The sequence below is a fragment of the Artemia franciscana genome, chromosome 12 (assembly GCF_032884065.1).
Source record: "Artemia franciscana chromosome 12, ASM3288406v1, whole genome shotgun sequence".
Lineage (NCBI taxonomy): Eukaryota > Metazoa > Arthropoda > Branchiopoda > Anostraca > Artemiidae > Artemia > Artemia franciscana.
Window position 1 is genome coordinate 16,239,966 of NC_088874.1, and position 18,998 is coordinate 16,258,963.

Here is an 18,998-nt window from a genome sequence, read left to right on the forward strand (position 1 = left end):
TCACTTTCAGTTGAAAAAAACTTGTTTTTTATTGAATTTCTGATCGTTTTCCAAATAATGCCAGGATATTCATTATACACCATATTGTAGCTACACTACCATAATATTTTTACTTAGTTTTTCCTAGGGGGACAGACCAACTCATAAACAGAATAAGCTCTGTTTGTGTTAAGTTTTAATGTCGCTTCTTACTTCCAGTGGAATATTTTTTTTTGTTTAATTTGTTACGGTCTTTCAAATAATGCCAGGAAATTCCATCTATCTGGTATAAAATTTCTGCTGGAAAGTTCCGCCACGAACTTTTCTTCACATGGAAAATCCCCTCCCTTGCAAAATTTCAGATGAAAATTGCCCAAATTTTGGTGGCTAATCGTGATTTTTCGGCATAGTAGTGAAAACAGCACAGACAGAGAATTACTATAATCAGCCTTAATAAAGACAGGCTCTTCACATTATTATATAGAAGGCACAGAGCCACATTAAAAAATGCCCAATACCGATACGTCGCATATCGACAAGCCCAAAAGGCTCAATACCGATAGTCAGGATACCGATTCGCCCGATACCACTTACAGCCCTTTCCTCAGGTACCAAGAAGAGTCATATCATCATCTAAGGCATTATTTTTGGACCTTTGAACTATGCTGAAAAAATAAATATCTCCATCTGAAGACTTTAGGGGATGGAAGGAGGGGGAGGGAGCTAACTCCCCTTGAATCTTTTTGGTCATTTCAAAAGGGCACTAGAATGAGCCCTCTTGCGATGTTCTCCGACTATTAAGACTAATACGAAACTTACTAGCCAAATTGTATATTTTCCAAATTCAGCTACCCTAGATGTCAGAGTAGCAGTGCCACACTTACTCCAGTATTGGCTGATTTTCAACCTCGTTAAGGTAGAAACTCGCTAATAAACGGCAGAGAGCTTTTCATAGTGTGCTATTTTACTAAATCGAAATTTTGGAAAATACCATGAAAGTAATAAATATCTAAAGCTGGTTCTTTGAAATTCAAATTTTACGGCGGATTTTCAAGCACTTAATTTGGTTTTTAAGTAGCATACTTAACGATATACAGTTCTTACGAAAAAAATGCTGATACGAAAAGAAAATTGTTGTTGTGATACAAGATCCTTCTCACAAAATCTAATATAGTCGGAGTTCAAGTTTCTTCACTCATCTGTAAGTTTTGTTTTTTTATAATTTAAATCATTTGAGTTATGGTTACTAGATAGTGCAGTTCTCATAGAGAAACTACGATGCATATGAAATTAATTATCAGACTTCTATACTGTTTTCTTTTTTTGGTTTGAGCTGGGAAAAGCATCAGATTTAGCAACAGAAGAATCAACTTCCATTCAAAATACTCTATGGTTGAAAAGTATAGTAATTCTGTCTTTAGGGATAGCAACCCTCCCATAGCCCTCAGGACAAAGGTTACAAGTATGGGCAGGAGCTAGTTGCCCATTATTAACATATAAGGGTTTTTATGGAAGAGGTGATCGTGTAAACTTCGGAGAGGGCTCAGTCAATTGGAGATCAGAAGTTCTAGTGCTCTTTTTAAGAGTCAACAGCGATCAGAGGGCAATTGACCCCCCTCCCGTCCTCTTTTCCCAAAATGCATTTGATAGAAATTTTGAGAGGGATATTTTGCCTGAAATAGTCCAAGGACCACATAATTTGGCCTTCGGGAATGAAACAACCCCCCAGAGCCCAGGGCAAGTGTTGTAAGTTATGCCCCGAGGCCCATAAGGTTTTTACGGTAAGACGGCTTGTATAAACATTAGAGGAAGCTTATTTAATTGGAAATTGAAAGTTATAGTTCCCTTTTAAGAGTCAAAAGTGATAGGAGGGCAACTAACCCCCCTCTCCTCATCGCCCTTTTCCCTAAACGGATCTAATCGAAATTTTGAAATAGCCATTGCGTTATAAATAGTCCAAAGATCATTTATCAATGCCTTTAGGTAACGCAGCCCCCAGGGCCCAGGGACAAGAGTTTAAATTCATTCCCCGGGTGCATACAAGATTTTTATGAAATGAGTAGTTGTATAAACTTCAGAGGAGGCTCTTTTAATAGAAAATCGGGAGTTCTAGTGCCCTTTTCAAACAGTTCGTGGTAACGAACTGTAGTGAGGAGCGACCCGGCTCAATAGTAACCTAAACTCTAAAAAATAGAATTTTGATATCAATAGCTACATCAAAAGAATCGAATTTTAATGCTGAATTTAAATATATAAGTTTAATTATGTTTAGTCTTACCCATCAAAAGTTACGAACCTGGGAAAATTTGCCTTATTTTAGAAAATAGGGAGAAACAACCCCTAAAAGTCATAAAATCTTAACGAAAATCACACCATCAGATTCAGCGTATTAGAGAACCCTATTGTAGAATTTTCAAGCTCCTATCTACAAAAATGTAGAATTTTGTATTTTTTGCCAGAAGGCAGATCACGGATGCGTGTTTATTTATTTTTTTTTTTTTTCAGGGTGATCGTGTCGACCCAGTGGTCCTAGAATCTTACGAGAGGACTCATTCTAAAGGAAATGAAAAGTTCTAGTGCCCTTTTTTCGTGACCAAAAAATTGGAGGGCACCTAGGCCCCCTCCCACGCTAATTATTTTCCCAAAGTCACCAAATCAAAATTCTGAGATAACCATTTTATTCAGCGTAGTCAAAAAACCTTATAACTATGTCTTTGGGCACGACGTGCTCCCCACAGTCCCATTGGGAGGGGCCACAAGTTGCAAACTTTGACCAGTGCTTACATACAGTAATGGTGCTTACATATAGAAGTGTACAGACGTTTTAGGGGGATTTTTAGGTTGTGGGGGGGGGGTCGATAAGAGGAAGATATGTTAGGGGAACTTCTCTTGGAGGAATTTGTCATGGGGGAAGAAAATTTTCATGAATGGAGCGCAGGATTTTCTAGCACTATTAAAAAAAAGAATGAAAAAATAAATATGAAAAAAATTTTTTCAACTGAAAGTAAGGAGAAGCATTAAAAGTTAAAACGAAGAGAAATTATTACGCATAATGATGGGCTCACCTCCTCCTAATATCTCGCTCTTTATGCTAAATCATTTTTAGTAATTTCAACTATTTATTCTACGGCTTTTGTGATTCAGGGGTCATTCTTAAGAAATTGGGAAAAATTTAAGCTTTAGTGTAAAGAGCGAGGTACGACGAGGGGGTGAACCCCTTCATATCTTCTATATATATATAAAAATAAGTTGTTTGTGTGTTATGTCTGTTACACTATGTCTGTTACGCCAGATTATATCTTCTATATATATAAAAATAAGTTGTATGTATTTTTGTGTTGAGGGTTCGCATATGACGTCTGAAAAATAAAGAAGAACAAGAAAACAAACTAAAATGTAAAAACTGGGAATTGCATAAATATTTCGAAATATTTTGACAATAGATTAAAGTAATTCGAAAACCTTAAAACATATACTTAAAATTTTGAGGTTTATTATAAATTGTTGAGCTTTAGCAAGCATTGACAAATTAAAACATTGACAAATTAAAAAACATTGAAAAAGATAGAATGTTACCAAATCCTACAACAGAAGAAACAGCCGAGGAAGCTGCTCAAAGAGTTAATGCCAAAAGGCTTGCGGCTACAGAACGCAAAACCGCGCAATTAGATGAAGATCAACCTGGACAGCGAGAGTCAAAACGTATCAAAACTGAAAATGATAGCGATGATGATTGGGTTTGGGATTTTGACTTGGATAAGGTCATCAATGCTTACCAGATTTTAGTTTTTTTTATATATTATAAGTATATAATACAACTACAATGGCGCGTAACTAATATGGCGCGTAACGACTTACGCGCGCGGGGGGGCTTGGGGAGGGCGCAAAGCGCCCCCACCAACTAGGTGTTGGGGTAGCGCGAAGCGCCACCCCAACAGCTAGTACGTAATAAAAACATGAGAATACAGAAGTTTGTTACGTAAGCTAATTTGTAAGTTATGTATATCTTATAAAAACATTCGTAAAAAATTAAAAGTTCTAGTTGCCTTTTTAAGTAGCCAAAAATTCGAAGGGCAGCTAGGCCTCCTCCCCCGCTCCTTTTTTCTCAAAGCATTCGATCAAAACTATGAGAAAGCCATTTAGCCAAAAAAATAAATAGGCAAATTTCGTTTTAATTATTCATCTGCGGAGAGTCAAAATCAAAACATCCATTGATTCAAAAACGTTCAGAAAATAAATTAAAAACAAGTTTTTTTAACGGAAAGTAATGAGCGACATTAAAACTTAAAACGAACGGAAATTACTTCGTATATGAAAGGGGCTGCTTCCTCATCAACGCCCCGCTTTTTACTCTAAACTTTTTTACTGTTTTAAAAAAGTAGAGTTAAGAGAAAGGGTCAAACTTTAGCGTAAAGAGCGGGGCGTTGATGAGGAAGCAGCCCCTTTCATATACGAAGTAATTTCTGTTTAAGTTTTAATAGGTTTTAAGTTTTAATGTCGCTCCTTACTTTCCGTTAAAAAACTTGTTTTTTTATTTAATTTTGTTAAAAGTTGCTCTCAGGAAAAGTGCTAACGTGTTGATTAGGATAAAACTGAAATTTGTTGTTAAGCAACAAAGGGTCCCCATGAAGACCATTCGAAGGAACATAAAAATTATGCTAAATGGCAAAATTTAGCTTAAATGTTTCTTCTTAAGGAATAGTATGATTTTGTCTTTCAGATCACGTAGCGCTTTACTGAAAGCATTTCAGAGTTCAATATACGTAGCCAACTGGTACTTGAAACTTTACCCAAGTGTAGCAAGCACAAAAAAGGAAGGTATATAAGAAATATAGGAAATTACGAGTTGAATTTGAATAAAACTTGAAACCTCAGAATCTTGAAAATTTATTGAAATCACATTTTTGGGGTTAGTATGAAGTAAGCCGAAAACAATCATAAGAATTTGTGATGGCAAGATACTCATTTTTTGGCATTTATATGACTTTTTGGTTACAAAAGCAACATTTTTCAAATGAATCCTTATTAATGCGAATTAGCAAAAATGTAGCCGGTGGGATATGTATTTCTTGAAATTTAGGAGGAGCTTTGTTGTTTTTTTTTCAAAATTCAAACTACACTGTAAACAATTACATTGTAAACAGTAAGCATTGTAAACGATACTTTTTCGAATTTTCAAATAAAGTATAAACACTAGGAAAAAAGCCCCTAAGAAAATTTATGTATAACAAATTGAAAAAAAAAAACAACATATTTTGGCATTTCAGGCAGACCTAAAGGAATCACCTTCTTCGGGCCTACTTTTCAGTTCTTAATTTATAAGACTTACTAAACTTTATGCTTTAGCAAATAAACAGGAGTGTCTAAAACGAAAGCTCTTATCATGTTTAGATAGAAAAAGTTCATTTATAAGTTCAAATAGTGAAATTAAATTTTAAATATCATTTTTTTCAAACAAAATTAAGAAGCAGCATTACAACTTAAAACAAGCTCCTATATAATATGGGATTTGCTACCGCTCCCCGGGTATCCACCATATGGATAATATGTTGGTAAAGTTTATTTGTGACGCAAACAGATGTTATATTGAGATTCAGAATGCAATTCTGGGTGTATATTTGCAAATTGCGGGGGTGGGGTTATATATTCTATAAACATATAGGTTCTAAGAAATTCATGAATTTCTTAGAAAAAACTGGAAAAACAAGGAAAGAGGTGGAGATAAAGGTTTTCCCCCTGAAAATGTGTTAACTATAATTATTCTGCCTATTACAGATTAAGAATTGTTTTCTTAGCATATTTCTTTATGTTACAACCACAGAAGAGAGAATAATGAGGACTTCTTTCCCAAGACAGTGAACCAACAAAACCTATTTGAATATTTCGGCCCTAATTCTGAGGGCCGTCTTCAGCAAATAAAATAATAAACAATAAAACACTTACAATAAAAGCTCTCACCTAAAGGTAAGTCTTTTTGCTTATACACAGGTTGAATACGCTTGGATGCAATGGGGAGGCTTGGCTCTCACTTAATGGTAAGTCTTTTTGCTCTGTTTATCGACTTCTAAAAATGAGATACTGTTAATGATGCAGCGTTTCAAGCAGTTTGATGTTGCGCTAGCTAAATTCAAGAACTACCCCCTATGGCCCGTGAAAATTATGCAAATAGGAAAGGATTCGCACGGAAAGCCCACTTATCTGGTCTTTTGTTACGGTAGTCACGATGAATTTAGGTTAATAGATGCGAATCTTCAAGAATACAACCTAAAACGAAAGATTCATCCTTGCCTGCTGTCAAAAAAGCAATTGTGGAACTTGATAATACCCCTGAAATTTATGAAACTCTTTCTAAGGCTTTTTTAGCCCTGAAAGCAAATAATAAATTAGGGTCTAACTCAGTCAAACAGTTCGTGGTAACAAACTGTAGTAAGGAGGGACCCGGCTCAATAGTAACCGAAACTCTAAAAAATGGAATTTTGATACCAATAGTTACATCAAAAGAATTGTATTTTAATGCTGATTTTAAATATATAAGTTTCATCAAGATCAGTTCTACCCATCAAAAGTTACGAGCCTGAGAAAATTTGCCTCGTTTTAGAAATTGGGGGAAACACCCCTAAGTTATACAATTTTAACGAAAATCACACCATCAGATTCAGCGTATCAGAGAACCTTATTGTAGAAGTTTCAAGCTCCTATATACAAAAATGTGGAATTTCGCATTTTTTGCCAGAAGACAGATCACGGATGCGTGTTTATTTGTTTTTTTTTTCCAGGGGTGATCGTATCGACTCAGTGGTCCTAGAATGTCGTGAAAGGGCTCATTCTAACGGAAATTAAAAGCTCTAGTGCCATTTTTAAGTGACCAAAAAATTGGAGGGCCCCTAGGCCCCCTCCAACGCTAATTTTTTCCCCAAAGTCACCGGATCAAAATTCCGAGATAGCCATTTTATTCACCATTTTCCAAAAACCTAATAACTATGTCTTTAGGGACGACTTACTCCCCCGCAGTCCCCGTGGGAGGGGCTGCAAGTTACAAACTTTGACCTGTGTTTACATATAGTAATGGTTACTGGGAGTTGAGGAGGAGGGGTTACGTGGGAGGATATTTCCATGGAGAAACTTCTCATAGGGGAAGAGATGGATCAAGTCAAAGTCAATGGATCAGCTACCCTAATCAGTTGTGCGAATACAGCTATTGGGTTTTCTCAGAAGAGCAGCAATTCTGAATTATAAATTTCCCTATGATCTTGCATGAAAAAAAACAAGGCTGCTCGATCATATAATGTGTAAGAGCGACAATGCAGAATAGGATGAAAATGATATGATTTGGCGTCAAGTAGAATTACATCTGGGCTTGGCAGCCGATGTGCTAGTTGATGCCAGCAATCCAATCATTGCCTTCACGAAAGGATATTCTACTCAGCTACCATGGATTGGAGCTTTGGCAAGAAAAGTTCTATCGGTGCCGGTAACAAGTAAAGCAGTAGAAAGGGTTTCCAGTGGTGATGGACTGATTGTTGCTGCTAAGCTCTATGCTCTATACTGCTAAGATCTATGTTGGCCCCACACCGTGTAAACAAGCTTATTTTTATACATGGTAACTATAAGCTTATCAAAGTTGTAAAGAAAAGTGATAGAGTTTGTTTCTAGCTAAGAGTTTTGTATTTCTTATTCTGGCTCCTTAAACTGCCTGAGAATTGACAAAATATGGAATTTAAAGCTTAACTCAAATTAATCTCTGAAATTTAAAGTTAGAATTAAAAATTTAATAAGTCATAATGCTTTTGTTTACAAGCTGTTGCTTCTTTTTCTTCTAACACCTGGGAACGAACTGTTCTTAAATAACAACATGCTAAGTTTTTTGAAAATTGGCTAGGTAAAAAAGAGAGAGAGAGAAAAAAAATTAAATCCTATCCGCTAAAGAAAAACTTTGAGAGTAAAAATATACTTACCCACTATGTTTCAGTACGTCGACAATCGCGATACCTTAATTGATGAGATGGGAAGGATAAGAAACAAGCTCTTTCATTATCAAATGAGTTGATAGAAATGTTAAATTTTAAGACTTATACTATATCACACTTAAGTGTGAAGATTCAATCTTCAAGCAATGAGAAGTAATAGTTTCTGTAGCAAAGAGAGTGAGGAGGTTGGGGGGTAGAGTAGTCAAAGAAGTGGAATGCAGGTTGCAAGAGCAGAAAATTCAGACATGAAGTAAGATATAAACATTAGATTCAATCGAGGTTTCATAAATTAGCCATAGATTTATGGTGCAAGTAAATTTGTTTACTTAAAGTTTTTAGAGCTTAAATTAAATTTTAAATTAGCTATTTTGTCAGATTAATTAAAATATCAGGCAGTTTAAGGTCTGGCTGTACATTATTTGGGTTAAAAGAATGTTTGTGAAATGTTAAGATTGATATCTCGTCCCTAGTTTGTCCGAGGTGCGGTCACAGTAATGAAGCTAAAAAGGAATTGTGGACAAAATTCCAATAAAATCTGATATCAATTTAGCTTTTAAAACTTTTTGAAAGTAGTCAAAAAATTATAAAAATAGCTCAAACACCGATCAATTGATGGCACGCCGTCGATGATTTTCGACGGCGCGCAACCAAAAAAAAAAAAAAAAAAAAAAAAAAATCGGCGCCACCGGTTGCGCGCTGCTGCTTGCGAAATTGTGTCTGCCGCCGCTGAATTTTATTTTAGCGTGGCTTCGGGTCAACTCTCTACCCCCATCCTTTTCCAAAACACACTCAGTCAAATTTTGAGACAGCTATTTTGTTCAGTATTTTTAAAAGGTCCACTAATTATGTCTTTGGGGATGCCCCCCTATTATTAATTGCAAGGGTTGTAGGTTAGGCAATTCGTCCATTGTTTAGATATAGTCAGTAGTATAGTTTAGAGGGGAGAGGGTAAGCAGAGAGTTGCCCCCCGCAATTCGGAGAAAAATTATAGGTGGCTTTAAAACTGTTACTCGTTTTAAGTTTCGTTCTTTACTTTCAGCACATAATTTTTTTTCAATTAAGCAATTTTCAAATCGATTTTAAAGGAATCTAGGATGCATATTAAATGCAATTAAATTGTCAGACTTCTAAAATGTTTTCTTTTTTTGTTTAAGCTGGGATAAGCATCGGATTTAGCAACAGAAGAATTACCTTCCATTCAAAACATTCCAACGCGCTTTAAGTCTGGGCGCAATCCAAAGCATTTAGCACTTGGAAGATGACTCACAGAATCATTTAAATTTAGAACTAGAAACGAATAGATTTCTGGCTTGATTCATTTAAGAATAGACTATGTTTTCTGTCAACCAAAAGCTGAACAGTTGGCAGAAAAATATTTTCAATACTTGAACAATTAATCATGTGCTTTACAGAGAATTGCAAATGCGAATGATGTGTTTGGTGATAAGCTTGGGACTGCATGGCGTCGTTCAAACAGTCAATACGGGATTGTATATTTGAGTTTGCTTAGCTATTAGTTAACACTCACGCGTTTATCGAGGTACCTACAATATCTGACTCTTTGATAAACAATAAATTAAAAAATCATGCTTTTTTTCAGCTGAAATTTAGGAGCAGCACTAAAATCGTATACAAAACCGTGATAAGACCACTTAATTTTTCCATATATGGGGGCAGAGCTCACCCCACCCCAATACCTTGCTTTTTAAACTAAAGATTTTAATACTATAAAAAGCTTCGTACTCCAATTAATCAGTAATTATTTTTTAGGAGTCGTGCCTAAGGAATTAAGACAAAAAGTTAAAATTTAGCGCAAAGATCGCAGTAATGAGGAAGTGACAGCTCTTCTTATGTGGGGCATAATTGTGTTAGTTTTAAGTATTAATATTGCTCATTAACTTCAGTTGCGAAACTTGCTTTTTTAATTATTAATTTCGGATTGTTTTTCAAACAATGTCGGGATATTGGCCTCCCCATCCATGCGGAATTTACCCACCCCACAGAATATTCCTCGTTGGATAGCTCCCTTTACTGACAATACACCTCCACCCCCAAATATTACAATTGCAGAGGCTTTATTTGATCTTTCACACACTAATACAACGTTTGATTGATCCAAAGTAATTTATAATTGCATTGGACTGTTACGAACTTTTAGAGAAATCATAGAGATAAAACAACAATTATCTATAAGAGAGGTTGTATAAATAGAAATAAGAGAGAAAACAGATTACATTCTATTTACCAAAAGGAGAGGGATAGATAATGCAACCCGTAAAATTTACGCGTAAAATTTACGCGTAAAATTTTCGGTGTAAGTAAAATTAAGAAGCCTCTCTCGAGAGGTATAGATAATGTTTGAGATATAACATCACCTATTGGAATCCCAACACTTTTTTCGACCTTGCATAATTACTCCAAATAGTGTTCACAAAGGGAGTAGTTCCCTCTTTACTCCTGTCCCACCCAAAAAATCAACCCTTAAAGGAGTGCTCATCATATCAGCTAATAGTGATAACTACAGATTTTGCTACATTCTTGACAAGTTGATAATAACTGCATTTTGCCTGCATGCATACCAATTTGGGCTTCAGAAAGGATTAGGGAGCGCTTATGCACTAACGGTACCGTCATTAGTTTTGGTTGTGGCCAATGAGTTGAGAGATTCTCTTGTTTTAGGGAGTCACTGATTCGATAATTCACGTGCATATCCTTACTGAGCTTTATAAGCGCTGGGTCAGTACTTGCATTATTCCTACTTTATATGATTAAATAAAAAAAAAAAACACATTTTTTTTTAACGGGAAGTAAGGAGCGACATTAAAACTTAAAAAGAACAGAAATTACTTCGTATATGAAAGGGCTGCTTCCTCATCAACGCCCCGCTCTTTACGCTAAAGTTCTTTATTGTTTTAAAAAGTAGTTGAAAGAGTCAATAGTTGAAATTACTAAAAATACTTTAGCGTAAAGAGCAAGGTATTAGGAGGTGAGCACATCATACAGGTAATAATTTTTTTAATTAATTTTATATTTATATTTTTTAAATAATTACCAAACCAACCCCACCCCCAAACCAAAAAAATCTCCCTGATTTTAAACATTAAAAATATTAAAAATACTGAAGTATTTTTAGAACCCCTCATATGCGTAATATTCTCTGTTCGTTTTAAGTTTTAATGCTACTCCTTACTTTCAATTGAAACAACTTTTCCATGTTTATTTTTCATTGTTTTTATTTATAGTATTGCTAGAAAATCCCTCGCCCTTTTCATTGAATTTCTCGTCACCCAAGACATATTCCTCAAAGGAAAGATCCTCCCATATAGCCCCCTCCCCTAAACCCCACCCCCAAACCAAAAAAAATCCCCCCGAAAACGTCCTATTTTCCAAAATAAGGCAAGTTTTCTCAGGCCCGTAACTTTTGATGACAAAGACTAAATTTGATAAAACTTAATTTTTTTTTAAAAATCAGCATGAAAATCCAATTTTTTTGTGTGTCTTTTAGCATCAAATTTCCGTTTTTTAGAGTTTCGTTTACTGTTGAGCCGGGTCGCTTCTTACTACAGTTCGTTACCACGAACTGTTTGATTTGTATACTCATTAAATCAAATTGCCTGACGGATCACGCTTCATAGCCATAGTTTGGACGCATATCTCATGCGGGTTTCGTCTTGTTTTATAGAAGATATTACATAGAAAAAAAACTAGTTTTTTTTAACTGAAAGTAAGGAGTGACATTAAAACTTAAAACGAACAGAAATTACTCCGTATATGAAATGGGTTGTCCCCTCCGCAATCCCTTGCTCTTTACGCTAAAGTTTTTAATTGTTTTAAAAAGCAGAACTGTGGCAAATAGTCAAACTTTAGCGCAAAGAGCAAGGGATTGCGGAGGGGACAACCCATTTCATATAAGGAGTAATTTCTGTTCGTTTTATGTTTTAATGTCGCTCCTTACTTTCAGTTAAAAAAACTAGTTTTTTTATGTAATTCCTGAACGTTTTTGAATTAATGCATATTTGATTTTGGCTCTCCACACATAAATTATTAAAATGAAATTTGCATATTAATTCCTTTTTTGGCTAAATGGCTTTCTCTTAGTTTTGATCAGACGATTTTGAGAAATAAGGGGTGGGGAAAGCCTAGTTGCCCTGCAATTTTTCGGTTACATAAAAAGGCAACTATAAATTTTAATTTTAAACGAATGTTTTTATTAGTAAAATAATACGTAACTTAAGAATTAGCTTACGTAACAAACTTTTATATTCTTAAATTTTTATTACGTATATGAGGGGGTTTGTACCCACGTTAATACCTGGCTCTTTACACTAAATCGTAAGTTTTGTCCCAATTCTTTAAGAATCACCCCTGAATCCGAAAGGCCGTAGAATAAATAGTTGAAATTACTAAAAATACTATAGCATAAAGAGCGAGGTATTTATCTCCTCCTAAATACCTCGCTCTTTATGATAAAGTATTTTTAGAACCCCTCATATGCGTAATAACCTCTGTTCGTTTTAAGTTTCAATGCTGCTCCTTACTTTCAATTGAAAAAACTTTTCCATGTTGATTTTTTCATTGTTTTTTTATATAATAATTTTAGAAAATCCTGCGCCCCTTTCATTGAATTTCTGTTCCCCCATGACATATTTCTCCAAGGAAAGATCCTCCCACATAGCTTCCCCCTCAACCCCACCCCCAAAACCAAAAAAAAATCCCCTGAAAACGCTGTACACTTCCCAGTAACCATTTTTATATGTAAACACTGGTCGAAGTTTGTAACTTGCAGTCCCTCCCCCAGGAACTGTGGGGGAGTAAGTCATTCCCAAAGACATAGTTATTATGGTTTTTGACTATGCGGAAGAAAATGACTATCTTAAAATTTGATCCGTTGACTTTGGAGAAAAATGAGCGTGGGAGGGGGCCTAGGTGCCCTCCAATTTTTTTGGTCACTTAAAAAGGGCACTAGAACTTTTCATTTCCGTTAGAATGAGCCCTCTTGCGACATTCTAGGACCACTTGGTCGACACGCACCCGTCGACACGCACACGTGGCCGACACGCACCATTCTAGGTGCGTGGACACGCACCCGTGATTTGTCTTCTGGCAAAAAATACGAAATTTCACATTTTTGTAGATAGGAGCTTGAAACTTCTAAAAGAGGATTCTCTGATACGCTGAATCTGACGGTGTAATTTTCGTTAAGATTCTATAACTTTTAGGGGCTGTTCCCCCCTATTTTTTAAAATAAGGCAAATTTAGGATGCGTTTTATTAATTTATTATATAGAAAGAAATGTTTCCCAACTAGATATATAAACTGGTATAAAAGTTTCACTTTTCACCAAAGTTGTGCTTTTCCTCGGTATTATTTTTTCTTATTTTGACCATCCAAGTTCTGCCAGAGATTTCTTAAGTAAAGGATTTTCTCTCAAGTAAAGGATTTACGTGTTTATATAAGTTCTGTGCTTTCACAATAAGTCATTTTGTATGAATGTTTTATATGGATTGTTTCGTTTTTATTATATTTGATGTTCACTAGGCGCAATGAAAGCGGTTTACAAAGCGTCTTTTGTTCAATAATAAAACTGGCAAAAAATAACCTGCATTTTGAGATTTCAAAATAAACATATTGTAGCTAAAAATACCACATTTTTAAAAGCTAAGGGAACATTCATTGACTAAAAAGTTGGCAACCCTAGATGTATCTCTATTTGATTATGCAGTTGATGTCTTCAGCGCTAGCCAAACGGCACTGGTTGAGGAAAATACTGCCATTTTGAGTCAAGGATATTCAAAGATAATTCTTAAGTATAAACCTGAAACTGGGGTTTTAACTGGGGTCCAGTTCCCGAAAATCTTCAAAGTTAATCTTGATAGAGTCTCGGTTGCTACTAAACTGGAATTGAAATATCTAGGCCTTCCGATCGGTGAATTTCTTAAGGCCGTGATTAAGTGAACTGATGGAACTCGAAAATCGCATGTTAAAATTGAAAATATATTTAAAAAGTAATCGAGCAGTCATTGGCGGAAGATACCGCTTTAAATATCAGGCCGTAACTTCTTGAGGATGCAACAAAATGTTTGCTAGGATTTTGCTCTATATCCTCTAATTGCTTAGAAATCTTAGAAAATGTCTAGCTCCTTTTCACAAGTGTACTCTATGAAGCATATTGCTTCTAGAACAAAATCGGTACTATCATGAGCAGAAGACAATGATGATTGCAACTATTTTCCGATGTATTCTCCTGTTTTTGAACAGTCCCATAGAATATTTTCAGCTACCTGACATTTTTACAATTTTTTTTTGCCAGAAAAAATCGTTTCTGATCGCCCATAACACTCCCAGAGACCAGATTGACAAACTGGTATAATTAACCTGCTGTTTCCCCCAATGAATAAGTGCTATCTGAAGGGTTTTTGACAATCGACGGTCTCTAGAGAATTGAGAGACAGGAGGCTACCCTAACTTCAATTTTGAATCTCGATGTTTTCAAGTTCACTTAATCACGGCCAGCTACTAGCAAACACTTCATCTGTTATTTCCAGTACTCGACATACCTTGCCTATGGCAGAATGGTATCCAGTACCCTCTATTTTAATCACCAACTACTAGCTACCGATTTTAAAACAAGATCTCTCGGGTTGTATGATTTTTTAAGTATACTTATATTGAATTTCATTCGATCTCAAGATCCCCAAAGGACTAAAACAGAAAAGCAATGTATAAATTTATTGTTTGATGGAAGCACGGGTTTTCGGGTGGGTTGTTAAGTGGAATGAGTTGTTGTTGTACGAAGAGTTTTTGGCACAAGGAGCCACTTAGGTGCAGAATGTTTTTCTGGTTCTTACTTTTCTTCTCTTTCTAAAATTTTATTCCCATGTTTAAGCAGTTATTCCAAGCAAGCAAGTTTTGTTAGCAAAGTTCTTGATTTCCTGTCCCTTGCCCCTTTTTATTCGATTTTCTCTGTAACGGATAAAAAACAACCCCTTTGAATTTGCTACCCATATGCAAGGTATCTCCTCGGCTTCCCACCTTCGGTCTGAAATTCCTGGGCCACATTATACAGCATCATGGACCCTAGTGATGCCATCAGCGGATGCATTGATTCATACAATAACCGAATCAATGAGACCCGCGGTGTTCCATTTTAAACAAGAGTTGTATCGTGTTTCAATTTGTTTTTTGATTTTTTATTTTTCTCATTTGTTTATTATTATGCGTGTCTTATTCGTATTTTAGGAACCTATTCTTATTTTAATTGTCATTTTTAGCTTTTCTTTTTCTTTTTAGTATACTCTGTTTGTCCCTTATATTTAGAACGGGTCATAAATAAGTTCAATTCAATTTAAGTAATAACGAGATTTTTTTTGCAACATTATAAAAATAAATGAAACTATTCTGATAAAAATCGTTTGCAAATCTATATCTTAGTCATTTAAAAATTTGTTAAATATTTACTCCAAATGTTTCGACGAATTTTAACTTCTAGTATTCTTTTTTAATATGGAGAAACGACCAGAAGTCTTTCTCCATATCAAATCCGGGATTCCAGATTCTATGGGAATTTGCAGCAAGGGTACTAAAGAGGAGGGCGGGGGTGTGTTACCGCCAATACCCCCCCCCCCCTTCACCCAAGAAACATCACTGTATTTAACAGAACAAAATCTCTTTCAGAAACGTATCAGGTCATATAGTCATACTTATTTCATGTCAAATCGATACAATTTCTCACTGTTCTTCATGCCCTGTTGGTTTTGCTTCCCCCCTTTAGATATGTTATTATTACCCTAAATAACCACATTTTTAGTTGTTATAAACTAAAGCAGCAGGATTCTACCCAATCACCAAAACTTACTCAAGGGGATAAGCAAGAAGTTGAGTTAAACCAAAAGGGATTAAATGTAGTTAGGGAGGAGGGATATACCCCAAAGGGTGTATATCCCTTTGTATATCCAACAATTAGTTCTAAGGGAGAGACGAGGGGAGGGTAGAGACAGAAATTGATGTATAATCCCCAAGGCCACAGCCAGGACTTTTGTATGGGAGGGGGGGTATTTCTTCAGGGGGAGGGTACAATTTTTTAAACATCAAAAATGTGAAAGTGATATTTAATCCCTCTTTATTCCTTGTCTATGTTGTTATTATTAAAGTAAAGAGTAAAATTATCCTCCAAAATGATAAGAATTTATTTCGTATAGGAGGTGAAATACCCCTTCCTCATTACCACCTCCACCTCATGGTCGCAGAAATTCCAGAGGGTGCTCATTAGATCAGAAATTGAGAGTTCTGGTCCTTTTTTAAGTAAGTCCAAAATGATAGTAGACAAACCAGCCACAGAGAGAAGAGAGTATTTTCCGCGGGGGGGGGGGGGGTAAATGCCTCGACCCGTTGGCGCATATGAGCTAAAAAAAAATCTTGTTTTTGAGTGATTAAAGTAAAAGCTGTCGTTACTTAAACCTTTAGCAACTTTGTTTACCGTCGCCCGTAAAATTGTGAAAATCTCCTTTTTGTTTTAGTAACAAAATGTAAAATCAACTGCGAAAATCAAAACAGGAGAACTATGATACACTTTCTGTAACTGTGCAGAAGACAGAGAAAGAAAAGAAGCTTCAGCAGTAGCTTCTAAATATTGTTGGGTTGTTTTCCATCTGGAAAACTATCATATATACCAAATATATCCCGCACTCTCTCACGACTTTCAAAGAAATACCTGGAAGAAGATTTGCTAATTTGCATATTAATTCGACTATCTCAAGTATAACTTCCAAAAATATTTTTTAAAGCCGTTTCAAAATTAAAATCCTATTTCTAATATGTTTTTCTTTCGACCTTATAAACAGTAATACAGATTATTTCCACCATAAAACCTTTTGTTCTTGGTAACATGTCATATTTATCCAAACTAAGCTATTCTCGTTGAAGTATTTTAACGTTTCCAAAACCTGACAACTTATTCATATCTTAAAATAATTATGATACTAAAAACCTGCTGAAATTAGTGGAAAAGCTTCGTGTTACCACGAATCGCATACATGTAAATTGCTTGACTTTAATGGATCAATTGCTGACTTAAAAAGTTACTAATTAAGTGACACGGTTGACTAGCAATTTACGATCTAGAATTTGTAATTACAGTAAAAAAAGCCCTAGCTACCCATTGCAACAATATGCGTTTAAAACCTTAAAATTTTAGGCTATCAGTTTCCAGAAGCTGAACAACGCGAAGTCACAACAACGCGAATGCTACTGTGTCTATCTTAGCCGAAGGTAAAATGTTTAGGGATATAATTTTGTAGAAGAGAAGTTTGAGCCTACAAAAAATAAACAATTATTTTTATAATAATAATTATTTTATGTTATTTTATAATAGGAATAAACAATTATTTTTATATTTTTTAACAGAAGTTGAAACCCACAAAAAATAAACAGTTATTTTTAGGTCCCATTATTTTAAGTCATAAAAAAATACCCCAATAAATTATTAAATACTATTAAATGTTATTTAAACTTGTCACACGAGGAAAAAGACAATAGAACTTCGCAGATCCAAAAACAGGGTTGCACGAAGGAGTCAAATAAAGCCTTTTCCATATTATTTTACTGATAAAAATATTATACACAGATTCAAACAGTGGAAAAGAACATTTTACAAGAATTTTGATAGATTTTATCAGCCAGCATATCTATGTCAGCACTTCGGATACAAGACAAAATTTCAAGAACTTGCCTATAAGAGGAAAGAAATAAATTAGACAATTATTCCAGAAAAGTGGAAAGTAAAAAGGAACGAAACTAAACCAACAAATATAAGCTACAAAAAGTGTGCAACATTTAAAGTTTAAAAACACAATACCAGAACAGTTTATTAAATTAAATGCACGACAATCAAGAAGATGAGCCATTCAGAATTCGAACTGAATAAATCCAATTTTTTATATTCATCAGGTTTAACCCGATAGCAGTTTGTGTTTTGGGAAATTTAACAAGCATGACCACGTTTTTATTTATTCCCCTTTTTAGAGAAAGTAAGTTTGATTAAGTTTCATTCTTTTCTTTAAATAACACGATAGGGTCATGAAAAACAAAACATGAATATATATATGTTTTTTCCTTACTTAACAGTTTCTCGCTTTTGTGTATTTACATTGCTGGTTCGGAAGTGATACCTGAACCTGACCTTGAAAGGATTCGAAGCTGAATCACGATGAAGCCCCAGTCCGAATTATCAATTTCATAGAAAGATCTCGAATCTGAGAAAATTCATAACATAAGGATTCTTTGTTGCACTTATAAAAACACAAAATGTTTTTAAAAACAAATTTCTAGTAAGTTTATATAAACTTGTCTCTTAGAGCAAATATCTTGTATTAAAGATTTTCACAGAAAATTGTTTTCAAATATTTGACCGAGATAAAAATAAATGTATGAAAATCATAGCGCGTCATCAAACATTCCGACAAATGCGCTGACGAGAATAGACTAAATATAAAAGACTCGAGTTGTTCTGTTGGTGCAAGATAGTTTGTGTATCTGCTTGATTCAAGCTCCTTCATCCGTCCCTATCTAAATTAAATAAAAAAAACAAGTTTTTTCAACAGAAAGTAAGGAGTGACATCAAAACTTAAAACGCACAGAAATTACTTCGTATATGAAAGAGGCTGCTTCCTCATCAACGCCCCGCTCTTTACGCTAAAGTTCGACTCTTTTTCTCAATTCTTCTTTTGAAAACAGTAAAAAACTTTAGCGTAAAGAGAGGGGCGTTGATGAGGAAGCAGCCTCTTTCATATACGAAGTAATTTCTGTGCGTTTTAAGTTTTGATGTCACTCCTTACTTTCAGTTGAAAAAACTTGTTTTTTTTTATTTAATTTCTGAACGTTTTTGAATCAATGCATGTTTTGATTTTGGCTCTCCGCAGAGGAATAATCAAAACGAAATTTGCATATTTTTTTTTTTGGCTAAATGGCTTTCTCATAATTTTGATCGATTGATTCTGAGAAAAAAAGAGCGGGGGACGAAGCCTAGTTGCCCCCCGATTTTTTGGTTAATTAAAA

At 35.0% G+C, this 18,998-nt stretch overlaps 1 protein-coding gene across 2 annotated transcripts in view; it reads right to left on the bottom strand.

Moving 5' to 3' along the window:
• Window positions 1-17,524: 17,524 nt before the first annotated feature.
• Window positions 17,525-18,998, bottom strand: part of LOC136033756 (deoxyribonuclease TATDN1-like) — a 57,583-nt gene continuing 56,109 nt past the window's right edge. For both annotated transcript variants that reach the window (XM_065714651.1, XM_065714652.1), the window contains exon 6: window positions 17,525-17,673. In XM_065714651.1, coding sequence (XP_065570723.1) covers window positions 17,571-17,673 — 103 coding nt within the window. In that variant the 3' untranslated portion in view covers window positions 17,525-17,570. The remainder of the gene's footprint in view (window positions 17,674-18,998) is intronic.